Below are 16047 nucleotides of genomic sequence, written 5' to 3'. Positions count from 1 at the left end.
ATTTACACCTACACCAGCATTCACTGTCACTGGGTAACACTTAAACAAACCCCAGATTTCTCATACATAAAGTTTAATGAAAGACATAAATAAAAACCAAATGCCATTTTACAAATTAAATAGGGTAATAAAGATATTTTCTTATATCAGACTTACATTTCAAATGAAAATATCATCTACAAAGAGCAACAAATACAGAGGTGCCAAACAGAAAATCAGGTCAGTTTCAGTAAGACAGCATTTCTTAAAAGCAACAAAACTTTTGTCTCAACATGAAGATTCCCAACTTTTGGACAATATTTCCATATTGAAAATTCTTCTAATGAACTACAGTGCAAAAAATATAACTCTCATGTTCTCATGAAAGAGAATGTTGTGGGTCCAATGTTTGTTGTAGAAGTAAAATCTGTTACAGTACTGAAATCATGTCAATACAAAACACACTCCCCGCTCCTTAGGGATGATGAAGCACATGCTGGTCTCACCCAGTCTCACATCCTCAAGCAGACCTAAGATGTGTCAAGCAGCAACACCAGGTGTCTGTACTACAGCACCCTGTGGGCACCCTTTGTTTCTGAAAGGTGATCTCACACCTCAGTAAGCAACAGTGCCAGCAGTGCCTTGACTGCTGAGCTAGGCTGCAGCTCAGTGTGCTTTATTGCTGCAGGGCCATCAAGTCCATTCCAGGTGCAATGATCAGGTCTCTCAAAGTTTTGCACTGTGGCTGTTTTCACATAGTCTGAAGCTGATAAATTCTTGAGCCTTTTTTCAAAAGATAACCCTGATCATTTAGGGATCCAATAAAGCTTTCAAAATCAGATACCTGGGAAAAGAAAGACAAAAACATATTTCAGACTGAAAGAATGACATTTTATCTGATGTAAAACAAAGTTTAAAAGAACTGAGTAAAGTAATTTGAAACTCGCCTAAGAATAGGTTAGTTTCCTTAGCAAACTGCTGACCTGCTAGGAGGTTGCACCCTTTTGCACTCTATTTACAGGCTGTTTTTAATGTGTTACATAGAACAAGTGTTCCCTACTTAATGAGATAGAGAAAGTATGCAGTTACATATGTCTAAATCTAAGTTCTGAAAACCAAGTATCTGTCAAAGAAGTCTAATTTCTACATCGCTCACTGATTCCCAACTATTTGTTACAGGTGTAGGGCTTTGAATGGGGAAAACAGATATTCTACATATGAAGGGAAGACTGGAATGAATAATCCTGTGAGATCTGGCAATAATATGTTCTGTCAGACAGGATTCACACCAAATCCAGTCTTATGTACAGCCAACATCTGAAAAAGTTTGGAAATTGAAGCAATCTTGCCGCAGCAGGCCAAAGTAGGCTAACCAGGGAACAGAAAGAATAATGCTATTGCCCATAATAAGTTCCATAAAGAGAAATTAATTATCACTATTTACTCATTACACCAGAAATCCAGTTTTAAGTTTTAAATTGATATTTGAAGCTTTTTCATAGGATCACAGAGTGGTTTGGGTTGGAAGGGACCTTAAAGCTCATCCAGTTCCAACCTTCTGCCATGGACAGGGACACCTTCCATGACACCAGGTTGCTCCAAGCCCTGTACAACCTGGCCTTGAACCCTGATAGGGATGGGGCAGCCACAGCTTCTCTGGGCAACCTTTGCCACGGCCTCACCACTCTCATAGTAGAGAATTTCTTCCTGTTATCTCATCTAAATCTCCTTTCTTTCAGTAGAAAGAGCTATCAATATTTTTGTTTGGCTGAAGTCCCCACGCATGTACAGAATGCAAATCAATTGCAGAATAAAACATATTTGTGGCCATCTGTCCTACATGATGTTCTATCAAGTTACAGTATAGGATGCCTGAAGCAGGAATGAAAACCCCAAAAGGTGTATTTGGGCCAGAGAAGGTCAAGCAGAAACATCACTGCACTGCTGAAACCACAAGAGTCTAAATTTGGGAACAAAAATAGGTGTGACCCCTGGGGAGCCAGAGGAAGTAGAAACCAAAATTGCCTTTCATAAACAAAGCAGAATCTTGTTAAAGACCAGAAGGAGAACCAGCCCTTACTAGTGCAAGGAGCCATTACTGTCAGCTAGTAACATTAGTAAAGCTAACAAACAAACAAAAGGCAATTCAGGAAAATTGTTGAGCCTAACAAGCAGAAAACACTGCTTATTTCTGTTCCTTGCAGAGGCACAACAGATGTGCCTTTTCTGCTTTCTATTTTGCAATAAATCATTTTGACTGATCTCGCAGTTTATTGCAGGAGAAATGCTCAATTTCCTAACTTACCCGTATCTGCAGCTCCTTTGCAATCTGCCGAAGCTGTTGCAAGTCAAAGAGGTTGTTGTAAGTTCTCTCTGCAATACTGTTAAGGGCAGAAACAAATCTTTTTGCTTGTGACCGATTGCTCATCCCAGACCCATGCTGTGAACGCTCGAAGTCCAGTTTTCCAAACTCATCAGAGTAGGTTCCCAGCATGCTAAAAATACATTCAAGACAAGAGCAACAGAAGGGAAAAGCAAAAGTGCATCAGTTTGCTTCCTGAGGCATAACCACTTGAGGAAGCTTTCAGAAGCCACACAGGAAACCATCCCCTGGTAAGAAAGTCACTATCTAGGGAACTTAGACTAAACGTCTGTGCAAATCACTTTTAAAGTTAAATTGTTCAACTGCAACAACAGAGTAATTACACAAGAGAAAAAAAACCCTTTGGCAGTGCCTCATGTCTAATTTACTGTGCACAGATCTACATAACCACTACAATGATACAACTCAAAGGCCTAAGCAATCATAGTCAACTTAGGGTTTTTAAAGAGCTAACAAATCTGAATATTGGCATTATGGGCCTAAATTTGATAAAGTAATTTCTTCACTGTGTTTGTGTATCAAAAAATAAAAGGTTTGAATGAATAGCACTGTGATTCTCTGTTTATTTTTAAAGCAGTGTGTATTACCTATATTTCATTATTTCTATTACATCCTCAGCATCTTCCTTGGTAGATTTCTCTCTTAATTCCAGTCTTGATCGTGCCTTAAAAACAAAACAAACAAAATCCACAAAAGTATATTTAAGATATATTATAGCAGATGTGAAAAAAGGCTACAGTTACTCCATAACAAGCACAAAGTTCAGGAGCAGAGATGGAACCTAAGCCTACAGGATTTAGAGGAAGATTTCTGTATTTTTTCAACAGCGCTTCCATGTCATCTCCTGCACATTCACATTATCAGGCTGTATCGTGGAGTTTACTTGCAGCAGTTTCAGCTTATTCCTGCCTGCACCTACTTTTTTTCCTTTTGGGAGAATGTGATAGATTCTCTTTCATAGAACCACAGAACACTTTGGGTTGGAAGGGACCTTTAAAGGCCATCCAGTTCCAACCCCCCTGCCACAGGGGCAGGGACACCTTCCACTAGAGCAGGTCGCTCCAAGCCCCGTCCAGCCTGGCTTTGAACACTGCCAGGGATGGGGCAGCAACAGCCTCTCTGGGCAACCGGTGCCAGAGCCTCATCAACCTCATAGTGAAGAATTTTTACCCCATCAAGGGTGTTTTACTTTATAAGAGGCTTTAAGCAACAGCAGCTCTTAAGGATTTGCAGGTCTCTTGCATTCTTACAGTTTTGTTAACAACAAAAAAGCACAGCAGTGAATAAGCTGTCAAAAACTGTAGGGTACCAGTAGCAGTTTAAGAATAATTTGTTTGCTTTCAATCCATTCGGTATTACAACTTGCATTTACCTCAGTAAGTCGTATCAGTGACTCTAGCTGCCTTGTGGTGATTGGGGTGCTGTCTGCTCCTTGGTTCTGTTTCCGGAGCTCAAGGTAGAATCCCTGGAGGACCTGAGCAGCTTCTGAAGATAAATTTGGGTGAACGTACTGCCGAGCATATCCAATGTACTTCCTCAGCAGCTGATGTGGAATGGCATCAAAGTTTTCTCCTGGTAAAATCTAACCCAGTTACAAAGAGCTTAGATTTCTGTCTGTCAGAACCCTATAGAATACCATTTTTAACATATAATCTTCATCCTCAATGCTTTATCTGCTGAAATCTTCACTGGAAGGGTTTTAGTGCATCATATATGAACTGTGTACTTTAAAAGTCCATACACTAGGCTTAGACATGTAATTAAACACATTTGTCCATCTCAGAAAAAGCAGCTAAAGCTTTTTGTTTGCAGTAAGTGCTTAACTGTATCAAGAATTCTTACTCAAAAAGAGAAAATCCAATTTCACAGTTGTTACACCATATAGCTCCACAGATAAAACCACCACTGCTGATACTCCGTTCCCAAAAGTGCCTGGGTGTAGCTGCAGTAGGAGATACATCTCCCAAGACTCGGCATTTGACAACATTAGCCTTCAAAAAGATCACATAAGTTCAACAAGAAATATGCTCCTCTTCTATAATCTCCAAATCTGTCATGAGTTGCAAATGCTCAAGAATTTGTTTACACACTGCTTTATTCAGATTCAATACTTCACAGCACATCATGCTATATTAAATTATTGTATCCAATCTAGTTCTGTAGCTTTTTATTGAAATCTAACACAGCAAATTTACTTTAGAGCATCACACGCAAATTATCTTCTTGCTACCACAACTGAACCCAGCTTGGCTAACAAATTCTTTTCTGTGTGGAGATGAAGATGGCTTAGGCACATCTAACAGCTCCAGGAGGGTGGGTAACGTTAGCTACAACAGACAATTATTAGGAACTGGTGGCAGGAGCCTTAAGTGTTGCTTTAATGCAGAGCAAATTATCATGAGAAGAATGAGAGTGGGAGACTGAGGGCATCCAGCAAGTCAGGCTTGCCCAGGTCTCAGCGCCAAGAACATCACAGGAAGGGGCACAGCAGCAGTCACAGGACAAGTCTTACCTTTAGTCTTTCCAGCAGGGGTCGATCTGAAGTGGCTTCAAGGATAGAGCGATCCTGTGTGTTGGTGCGAGTCACAACAGCGCTGCTGCACACTGCCTGCTTTCCAGCACGGATTGCCATCACGTGCTCAGACAGCAAGTGATCGTGGTCTTCATTTGGTGTGTCCAGCAAAATGAAAACTAGATCAAATCTCGACAGCAAAGCACTCCCCATTCTAGAGTAGAGACAAGAAAACCACAATGCTCATAAAGAAGGAACTCTGCTCTACTTCAAAAACACTTAAAGAATCTTGACCCATTATTCAGAATGGAGTGGAACAGCATTTTCTCTCTCAAAAGCCATGAAAATTAATTATTACAGTAAGTTTGTGTTCAAGCTCTAGGAAACTTGAAAGCAGTTATATACAAGCTACAAGACTATTATAAACATCTGCTCCTGATGGTGAACTATATAAACAGCATTTCAGAAAGTGCTCACTTTAAGTTCTCAGACACGGTTTTGGCTTTGTTATAATGTCCTCCAACTGGGTTTGCTGCAGCAACAATAGATGTTCGAGCTGGCAGACTGCAAACAATGCCAGCTTTGGCAAGGCTGATGCTTTGCTGTTCCATGGCTTCCAACAAAGCCTGATGCTGGTTTCCCATCTTATCAAATTCATCTATTCCACAAATTCCTGGAAGCAATTAACAACAGGGCAAAGACTTACTACAGAATGCATTAACTGATGGATGAGTGAGTGTATGTTACAATCCAATGCTATATCAGAAGCCCAACCTAGAGTCTTAGGGACTACAGGAGACACCGGATCAAGTATCCATTTCAGCAAGGGTTGTTTTCATTTCATGGTGCTACAGGTGAACCACTATGCAGTTGGTCTGGCTTGTGGAAACGGTGTCCTGATCACACATTAAGATAACAAAACAAGCTTTGTAAAAATATAAATAGCTGACACCTTGTAAGCAGCTGTTTTTCAAAACCATTAAGAGTCCAGCAGCTGCTGTTAAGTCAGAGATTTCCCAAAAAGGAAATCCTAGTTCTTTGCCACAGTAAGGCTGGTTTATGAATTGCAGAACGCCAGTTTCATATACAGCCTAATCCCTAAGAAAATAGGAACCACCTCCAGAGAAGTTACTGGAGAGGCTCAGAACTTCTCAAGGTGTGGAAAGCCAATATCATACTTCAGATTTACATTTTTAGTCCACAGTTACACAAGCACTGTAGTTAATCTTAGACTTAGTAGCATATACACCCACCCCCCACATACAGTCACACAAACTCTGTAGCATTACATGTATTACCTTGATCTCCAAGCACTAAAGCACCAGCTTCTAAGGCAAAATCTCCAGAAGCGCCATCTCTAGACAGTGTAACAGTCAGGCCAGAGCTGGTGGAAGTGTTACCACAAACATACACACCTCGAGGAGCAACATTGCACACTGCCTAGAAGAGAAATAAGTGCTTTTTCCCTCCCCCGGATGAAGAATTTCATAAGCCTTATTCTAGAGAAACAATTTAAAGTAAACACAAATTTGTATCTTTCTCCTTAACATGGCCCAGCAGTAAAGTTGTACGTCTTTTGGGGTTGCACAGGGTTACTTCTGTAAAACAGTAGGAATAACTTTGATCACAAGACTTGCAGCACAACCGTGTCTACTGTGTTATCAAAACTGCTAGGACCTTGGGTATAGCACTTGATATCTGTCACAGAACTGGAGATACATAGTTTCTGTGTCTTCAGACCCCAAGGTCTACTCAGACTAATATCTTGTACTGGTGCCCAACATGCTGGCTGCTTCAGAAGAAGCATGCATAGTTCTCCCCACAACTAGGGGATAAAGGACAGTCTAGTCTTTTCTATGTTGTTAGCATCCAGAAAGCAGCCTGAGCTAGAAAAACAAAGCGTGGTAAGCTTGAACACTGACACATTGCAGTTCAGTTTGCCTAGAATACAGTTCTAACTGGATTCTCCCGGTAAATAGCTATAGTTTTGGGTGCCTGTTTTATTTAAAAGCCAGTAATCAAAGTGTTTTGTTCAGTACCACATATATAACAGGCACCAAGTATTACATAAAAAACCCCAAGCACCCAACCAGACAAAAAGCCCTGGCTCTTTACACAGCTTTGCTTTTCTCCTTGAGATTTTTTTTCCTGTCACAGTGATGACAGAGGAGCCTTGCCTCAGGGTCTTAGCTGAGGAACAGATTACTAGCTTTTCTTGGATGGCATTCAGCCGTTTAGTAACAGTGTGGAAAAACAAATCACCTGCTGTATGCAGAGAGTCCCCATTCAATGAAAAAAAATTACTGAGAAATTTGTTTGTCAAGATGCTTGCATACAAATCCATCACTTTCAGTTATTGCAAATTGTATCCTAACAAAACATGTCCGCATTAGAAAGACTCTGACTTTTTAAATGAGGTCCTGCAAGTCCAGGTGAACTCCGTTCCTTTGTCACTTCACAGTAACCGTGGGAAAAGACATGGAGCTTTAGAACCATCTCATTTAAGATTAAAAAAATCTATTACTAACAGATTCTATTACAACCATGCAGAAATGTCCACCAAGATTAAAACCCAAATGCAGCAGCAGGTCTCTTTCCCCAAAAAGCCAAGATCTGTGCTAGCAACACAGCAGGTAAGAGAATGGAGGTAAACCTCAGAAAGTGAATAACATGATATTTTAAACTGCATTAGTTCCAGGCGTGTACCTTCTTCATTCAGCTAGTCCATTGTCAAATAAAGTTAGGAAGGAGTAAAACTCTTCACTGGGAAAAACCTCGACTGTTTAAGGGCAGGACAGCAAGCCTATACTTGAAAACCCACAGGCTTGACCAAGTATACCTGCTTTGGTAAGAGTTTTAACAGGCCTGACTCCTTTGTCAAGGAGAGGACAGCAGGGGACCGCCCTTTGGGTTCTATCCTATATTTGAGGTGCCCTACATTAAAAGATAGCTGTAGCCAGACCCAAGCAACCCTTTGGTCTTGGCACAGCTATCCTAACATGCTTACAAGAAGTCAAGATAACAAGGAATTGGAGAAAAATACAATAGCACAACAGAAGTAAATCAAGCCTTACTTGCAACATTTGACTTTTTCCCAATCCTGGATCTCCAACAACCAGAACGTGTGGGTCTCCTCGCACTGGGATTCTGTTCTTGTCATCTACAAACTTCTGACATCCTCCAAATAATGCCAGGGCCAAACCTGCCTTTACAATCTGTAGTGGTACATACCAACACTTGTAAGTATTTGATCGTGGGGACAAATTTTGACAGTTCCCTGGTATTCACCATAACAACGCTTTCCTTCTGCATGGCTGAACTTAAGGGTATAAAGCTGCCATCTCCTTGTCACTAAAAGTGACTCTGCGTCACAGTTACCTGCAAATACATTCTCTGCTCCTTCCCTTCACCCTGGATAAGCTTCATAAATCACAGAATGGTTTGGGTTAGAAAGGACCTTAAAGGTCATCAGTTCCACTCCCCTGCCATAGGCAGGGACATCTTCCACTAGACCAGGTTGCTCCAAGCCCTAGTCCAACCTGGCCTTGAACACTATCAGGAATGGGGCAGTCACAGCTTCTCTGGGCAGCCTGTGCCAGGGCCTCACCACCCTCACAGGGAAGAATTTTTCACTGTCTAATCGAAATCTCTCCCCCATCAGCTTCAAGCCGTTCTCCCTCCTTTAGAAGTTTACTGTGGCATAAACATTCCAAACTGAAGTTGCAGGCAGAGCTGTTAAATTACTTACCTCATGGCCATAAATTGCCGGACAAAGAGAGCTGAAAAACAAAGAAGACTGTAACCTAAGGGAAATACAAATCTTGTAGAAGAATACTTCTCTGTCTGAACTGAGGGTCTTTCGCACCCCCTGCTCAATTATTGCACCTCTTTCCTCTGCTGTGGAAAAGCAGAGTGAGGAACAAAACTGTACTCATGAGCTGAAAGTACTTGGTGAAGAGCAAAAATAATTCATTGCCTTTTTTTACCCATAGCTTTCTGTCTCAAGGTTGAACTAAAACACTCCTAACTTCCCTGTATCCTTAAATCCCTCTCAAAGTTCTAACACCCCAACTGCAATACTTCTTCCCAAGCTCCTTGCCCATGAAAGGTTTTTAAATCTCTGTGGTGTCTGTTGCACAAGCCTTAGACATTTCATAGCTCTGACTGTCATGTTTGTTTGAAGGTGGTCATGCTGATTCAGAAATCTAATCCTAGACCTAGTGTAGGTCTGACACAACTTACTTCACAATGAGCCTGAACAGGTTTTCCTCAGCTTGAATTTCTTGAACAGCATAAAGGTCTTTAAGTGAGAACTCCATGAACGATCTCTGAAAAGTCTCATCATCAAAACTCTTTGTTTTTTGTCCTTTACTGTTGCTGACAGAATTGGCCTCAATGTACAACAAGAACATACACTTGTCATTCTTACTTTTAGAAGCTCCTGTTAGAAAAATTGGGAAAAGATGAAGGAATATTCTATCATTAAGTACCAATGTTATTTACAAATGGCATAGGGTAATTCAGAAATATTAAGTTCAGCCATGTGCAAAATGTTCGTATTTAAGTAATGGAACATCTGCATTTTCAAAAAAATGGCGAGTTTCTGGTTACATTTGTTCTCCAAGTTCCCTCCATTTAGGTACACAATAAAATATTCTGCTGGATTAGGAGGCTATATGCATATAGAAAAAAACTTTATCCCAGAATAAATGAAATTTCCCAGGAATTTCAAATTATTACATTATTTTAGTCAAAGTTGAATACAAAATGTTCCCACTCAATATTTAGAGGGAAAAAAAAAATCATCGTGCAGAATAATTAAATATGTGGCTTAATAATTACTTATTTTCTATATTCCCAATGATTACTTCGCAGAGAACGTGGTCTCATGGTAAATCAGTACTGCATTTCTCTGCAACATATGCTATTACAGTTGTGTGCAACATAACTCCTCACTTTGGGGAAAAAAGAAAGAAAAACAAGTTGTAAGATTTCTCCAGGAAGGACTGAACTAAGAAAGCTGGTACTCCTTCACAGCAGAGTGACAGCTTTCCAATCTTTTGAAGGAGACCTTAAAGGGAAAAGGCTAAGCAAACAATGACTCTCAGTGAGACTTCAAGAAATAAGGATGTCCCTGCTACATTAGTGCTCCAGAGAAGGCTTTCCTATCAGCTGACACTAAAACATCAGATGTCAGACTGGTACTTAAGATTCAGGTCAATAGTTATGTCTAGACCAGTGGATTGTGAACCCCAACGTGTCACTGATGGAGGTCTGTGGACGTTAGAGACAGTGCTCCTCTTGGACAGCACAATATCTGGCTTTCTCAAAATAACTCCTTGTTATAGAACTTTGACAATTTCTGAAGAAACACACACTTTAACACATCTACAATTTTGAGACTCACGTTAAGGGAATAGCTGTTACCATTCTTGTGTTATCACTAGAAAAAACACTCCCCTAGGAAAAAGATGTTCTCAGATGATGCGTTTTACCTTCCTCAGTGCTTGACACTTTTACTATCCCTGTAACAGTGACCACATCTCCCGGGACACAGCTGTCCACAAGATCTTGAACCAGTTCACATTCAATTGTGCGAGGGATTCGCCCTGCTTCTTGCTGATCATCTGCCATGAGCTCCTGCACCCTGCAAAACATGAGGTGGGTGCACAATCCCTGTGTAACATTACAAATTCAGTTACAGCACACAAGATCAGCAGATGTATGCTTCCAACCAATCCAGAATGGAGACAGCAGGAATGCCCTAAAAAACTCTAGAAAACGCAGCACTGAATTTGGAGAAAGACTTTTTCAGTTCAGGCTTCAATAAATGGGTGTACATTATGCATAAACCCCAGAAAGACAATTAATTATAAACTCCAGAAATAATAAAAATTCAGATTTTCTAGCACTGAAGAGCAGAAATAAGTACAGTATGTGAAAAAAGATGGACCTCACATAAAAAAAATTGAAGCATCAGCCACGATATCCCTGATGAATGTTTAACTGGCATTTTAACCCTATCAAAGCACAGAATATCCCTCATACCGTAACAAGGACAGTAGCTCACTCTTTGTATAGTTGTAAAAGGCAAGCAACTAACAAGTTCTTTAAAAGATTCCAGTTTGGGCTCTGCACTTAAAGCTCCGATAGTTTTCCTTGAAGCTCGTTGTTAAGCTTTTATTAAGAAGCTGTGGTAAACAGCACCCTCTAGAGCTGCTGACAAGAATGTCAGCATTGGTTTTTAAATAAAATCTTCAAATTACTTTTATTACAGCGCGTTAATAAATGAAAAACATTTAGGTGTCATTTGACACGATAAGACTTTTGATACAGAGCACATGAAGCTACAGAATCTGAATCTGAAGTGGGAAAAAGCTGAGTCCTGCTTTTTCCAAGCCTTGTCTATCCCCTTAGCTTAGTAAGGAACCACAGGTCAAACTCTTCTGAATATATATTGTAGGGCAACAGTAGGCTAGCTAATAGCACATAGTAGGATGGAAGCAATGAAAACCAGATACACCATCCACCTTCCTATACTTTAACATTGTTAATTTGTATTGAATGGGCAGGCACAGCACTATTTCCTTCTACTGAGTGTACCTTAGGAACACATCATCACTTCAACCTAAGATTTCTAGCCCTCAAATTTACTTCCAGTTCATTCAACTGGCATAGCTGATCTATGTAATTTAATAGGGTTTTTGTAGCTGACTTACAGCGTGGTAAAGGGAATCATTAAATAATAGATGCCATTAGAAATGATCAAGAAAAGCTGCAAAGAGCACAAACTGGACATTTCCCAAAGAACTCAGTCATGGTAGGAGGAATTTCCAAGAAGCTATTATAATGGGTAGGTTTAATACATCAAATATACGAGTGCTCAGATAAAACCAGTGCTTTGTAATATAAATTTTGAAAAGTGCTTGCCACAAAAGAGTTAGATTATTAAACTTATGTCATGTAATATGGAATTAGCCATCCTGTCCCTCTTTGACTACCTTGTTGCATTACATCTTTGAGCAGAAGTGAAGACATGCTTACTTAACAGACTGCCAGTCCACTGTAGTGGTTAAAGGAGAGCTTCTGTCAGCTGTGAAAGATCGGCCCCGGCACTCAGGAATAAGGCACTGTAATGACAGTCATTCTAGTTCATTCTCAACTGCTTTTTTAAACATCATAATTTTAAATTGCCTAATTTGATTAAAAAAAATATAAAGAGGAAAAACAAAGCAATGTGATTCATTGACACCACTTCAGGAAAACAGCTAATTAAATTAGGGCTACAAATCAGCACATACATAATTAATGAAGAGCTATCAGCCACATACACATGAATTCAGAGTTGTTCGAGCAGATACAGTGAATTTTATGATTCCCTTGGTGAATTGGATTGAGTTCTTGGGTGCTGGGGGGGGGGGGGGCGTGGAAGGGAGATGGTAGATGAGGGGTTTTGTGGGTTTGTTTGCTTTGTTTTTTTTTTATTTTTAACACTTGCAGGTGTTCCAGAGGAGATAATTTTTTCACTTGAGCACATCACCTAACATAACTGGGCACTGTCTTATGTCTAATAACTTTCTAAATCCAGCTAAAAAACAGTGAAATTAAAATGTTCTAAACAAAATCCACAAAAGACCCCAATCTAAACATAGTAACCACCACAGTGAGGTGGAGGAGAATTTTTAAACATAACTGATGAAATGGAAATGAAAAGATATTTCATTTTTTCCTAGATTTGAGTGAGTTTCTACATATTGCTTTTGTTTCAGCAGGATACAACTTTTTTGCAAATACCAAGGGTATGTAGTAATACAAAGTTGCTTTTGGTAAGCTTTATGTTTTTTTGGCATGTCAGTTGTTTAACATAGCTTTAAAGATACTGGGTTTTGTCAGGTCAGTACAAATAAGAGCAAAGTATGAAGTTAGATGGTTTTAACTTACCTTAGTTGGAAGGGTATACTTTCCATCAGGTAGAGGAACACTCTGAACATCTCCACATGTGCCACATGCAAAAGCCAGCTTAGTGCACATAGGCTTAATGTTACTGACACGCACAACAGTGCCACGCAAGGCAATGTATTTCCCATAGCAGTTGGCTCGAACGTTTTTCAGCTGAGTTAGTGGATCATAGTTGTACACCCTACAGAGAAGTTAAACAGTAACATTTGAAAGCTTACCATACTTAAATACAGAAACAAACCAACCCAACAAAAAAACCCAAATCTCACTAAATGCAAACAAAAAAAAATCCTACACCCAATTATTAGCAGTAACCCAGAGCAATAAGTAGAAGTAGTTTGGCTGTGGACTCATGGCATATTATTTCATTCTTGTTCTAGAAAGCAGTGAGACGCTTGCTATTCCCCAGGTGTATATATCTTAACATCTGTTTCTCCATTTCACTCTTTCATTCACAAGGACAGTTTAGCCTTTGTCATGGTGAACCAAAAGCAAAATGTAGACTGCTCTTCTGCAAATAGCTTCACAGAGTCAAGTCTCTCAATAAAATAAATACATAAGCCTTATTACTATGCATGGATATTGACAACCATTAGACGAGAAGCAAACAGATCTTCCTGGAAAAAAAGCCCAAATACTCAACACACATTACCTAGCATGAATGAGAGGCACATTTATTATAGGTTCTCCTTCAAGTGGTAATCCTTCCTGCACCTGCAGCTCTGCAGCATGCCTTTCAAGGTCCTTTGTTAGCACCTAGACAGAACAGAAAAGCAGGCACAAACGCAGTGTGCCATGCAACACGGAGTCAATTTGCTGTTAGGTTTGATTCCTTTTTTTTTTTTTTTTTTACAACCAGATTTCCCTACTGCAGTTTGAAGAGTTCTCTGCTTCTGGGCAGTTTTAAGCTTCATTTTAAATGGAACTAAAATCAACATATTTGTTGTTGTTTTTAATTAACAAAGCGTATACAATAATCTTTAATGCTGTGCTCAACATATGGATTTTTGTGTGACATAAGCCACAAACATCTCAACTTGTCTGTCAACAAGTAGTGAAATGCTACTTTAGAGAAAACAGAGACAGGAACTGGCTCACCATTCACCCACCAGCCGTGGTTTTGCCACATGATGTGGGAGACACAGCACAGGTAATTCCCAGTGTGTTAAAAATAAAAACCAAAAAAAACCCCAGGAATTAGAACTCCCAGTAGGGAATAACAAAAGTGTTGGAACTACATTTAATCTACTGCTTTGATGATGAATAAGCAAAAAATAAAATACCAAGACAAAAGGATTTACAAAAACATGATTTTGTGGGCTGTACAGAAATGGTTGGGAGATGGAAGAGTTTCAGTTTTAAATAAAAAGTAATTTCCAGTAAGACAGAAAAAAATAGAGTCCCACTGATTTGTTTTTCATTGTGAGGATTATGCCTCTGTGTATTAGAGCATCTTATTTACCTGGTGAATTGCCAGACCCATACATTGCAGTATCTTCTGAGGCATGTCCCTTAACTCAGTAGGTAAGTTTGGTATTGATTTAGTTAATTCTTTGTCTTGTATCAGTTCTTTATAGTCCACAAGAATACTTCCTTTTCTTTCTATTTCATCCTGTGAAACATTAAGTTATAAAATACACTTAAAATTTTAAACACAACACATAGAAATCACATCATAAATATTTCATATCTATGATGGAAATTATTTTTAGTGGAGAAAACACAAGATTTGTAATGCCATTGTATCAACAGGCTGTTGGGATGGGATATGTTTTATTTTGTTTTTACCTTATCATAAAGCTCAATGCGTTGCATGAAAAACTTTTCGAAGGCTTGAGTCTTCTGGACAAAAGGAGACCTGTCAGCATAAGCTAATTAGAAAAATGCCATGTTAGTAATGGACAAAAATAATTACTTCCCATTTCACAAAATACATAAACATTATTTTTCTGCATTCCAAACCTGAGAAAGATGATAGATTATTACAATATCACAGTTATGTTCTATCATTAGGCTTGATAGAAAAAAAAACAGAGCTTTGTCTGGGATGACATACGACAAGCACATAGGAATAAGAGAAATACAGCAGAGGTATGTAAATTCCAGTCTTTGGTAGCTGGAGGATTTATATGGCTTATTGATCAAGTTTAAGAAAGACCTTGTTTTACATTATGTAAGACTCCTTTTCACAGTTTGGAGTCCACAGAGATTACGGTATCCCACAAGATTTAAATCTCTGTTGTATTCATGTTTATATACAATAAATACGTATTTCAGTTGTTTTTTGTTGAACTTATCCCCTCTACTTATAACCAATTCTAGAAAAGAAATGGAACAAAATACTTTATAAAACAATTTTAGTCTAAAAATACCTTCAGAGAAATAAAGTTTCCATCCTTTATAGGGAATAAATTGGTCCAACGTTGATTGAACTAGTCGAGATTTTACTAGGAAGAAAATTGTAAAAGTGGGGATTAAAACAATGTGAATATTAGACCTTTGCTAGTTTTATTCTTAGTGATTCTTTTGACCGTGGGGAGGCAAATAGCTGTAATCGCCTAGTGCAGTAGGTCAAAAGCAAATCATTATAGCTTTAGAGAACAGGTATAAGCACAGGAGCTGGCTCACCAGGCTCAGGCACTCTTCTCCACTCTCCCTTGTGTTCTCTGCCTCGCCATCCGCCTCGCCATCCTCCTCGCCATCCTCCTCGCCACCCCTGAAAGCCTCTCCCGCGGACACATCCCCTGCCTCTGAGGTCCCTGCTCATCCCGCTCCGCAGGCGTCAGCTTGGGGATGCGACAGCAAACGGAGCCAAGAGAAACAGAAGCGTTACCAGAAGAAATTTAACCTATATTAGGGTCAACTGCCGGGGAGGCTTCATCTGCGAGGCTACGAGCGAAGGCCCTGAGTGACCTCGGAGGCCCTGCGGAAGAGTCGGCCGCCCACTCCGTACCACAGAGCCCGGGGAAGCAAAGAGGAGCCCCGCTGAGCAGCCCCGGCAGTGAGTGGACGAAACAACGGCACCAGACTCCCTCAGCAAGAGCCTCCGCCAGCCCCTAAGGCGACAGGGAAGCTCTCACACCCGCCTCAGCACTCTATTTTGGCGCCCATACACTCCTTCCGACACTGCAGCCAATCCCGAGGGAGCATCTAGCGTCGCCATGGAGCAGAGGGCGCAGCTCGCCAGCTCTCATTGGCCGCCCTTTCCCTTCCG

General features: G+C 40.0%; 1 protein-coding gene across 1 annotated transcript; it reads right to left on the bottom strand.

The window, feature by feature from the left end:
• Positions 1–156: 156 nt before the first annotated feature.
• Positions 157–15986, bottom strand: MCM8 (minichromosome maintenance 8 homologous recombination repair factor). Its single transcript, XM_061461374.1, has 19 exons — positions 15863–15986; positions 15462–15640; positions 15206–15280; positions 14622–14704; positions 14296–14445; positions 13486–13589; positions 12816–13014; positions 11919–12004; positions 10370–10521; positions 9117–9315; positions 8623–8653; positions 7949–8089; positions 6173–6314; positions 5352–5547; positions 4875–5088; positions 3735–3944; positions 2950–3026; positions 2285–2474; positions 157–823 (listed from the first exon to the last, which is right to left on the bottom strand). The coding sequence occupies exons 2-19, from the start codon at positions 15598–15600 to the stop codon at positions 731–733; spliced, it is 2481 nt and encodes an 826-aa protein (XP_061317358.1). The 5' UTR covers positions 15601–15640; positions 15863–15986; the 3' UTR covers positions 157–730.
• Between the last annotated feature and the right edge of the window lie 61 nt (positions 15987–16047).

Source organism: Pezoporus flaviventris, unplaced genomic scaffold (assembly GCF_033815535.1).
Source record: "Pezoporus flaviventris isolate CSIRO_AGI_PZ_B2104156 unplaced genomic scaffold, CSIRO_AGI_Pfla_v1 ptg000031l, whole genome shotgun sequence".
In the NCBI taxonomy this organism is placed as follows: domain Eukaryota; kingdom Metazoa; phylum Chordata; class Aves; order Psittaciformes; family Psittacidae; genus Pezoporus; species Pezoporus flaviventris.
This window is presented reverse-complemented; position numbering and strand designations above follow the sequence as displayed.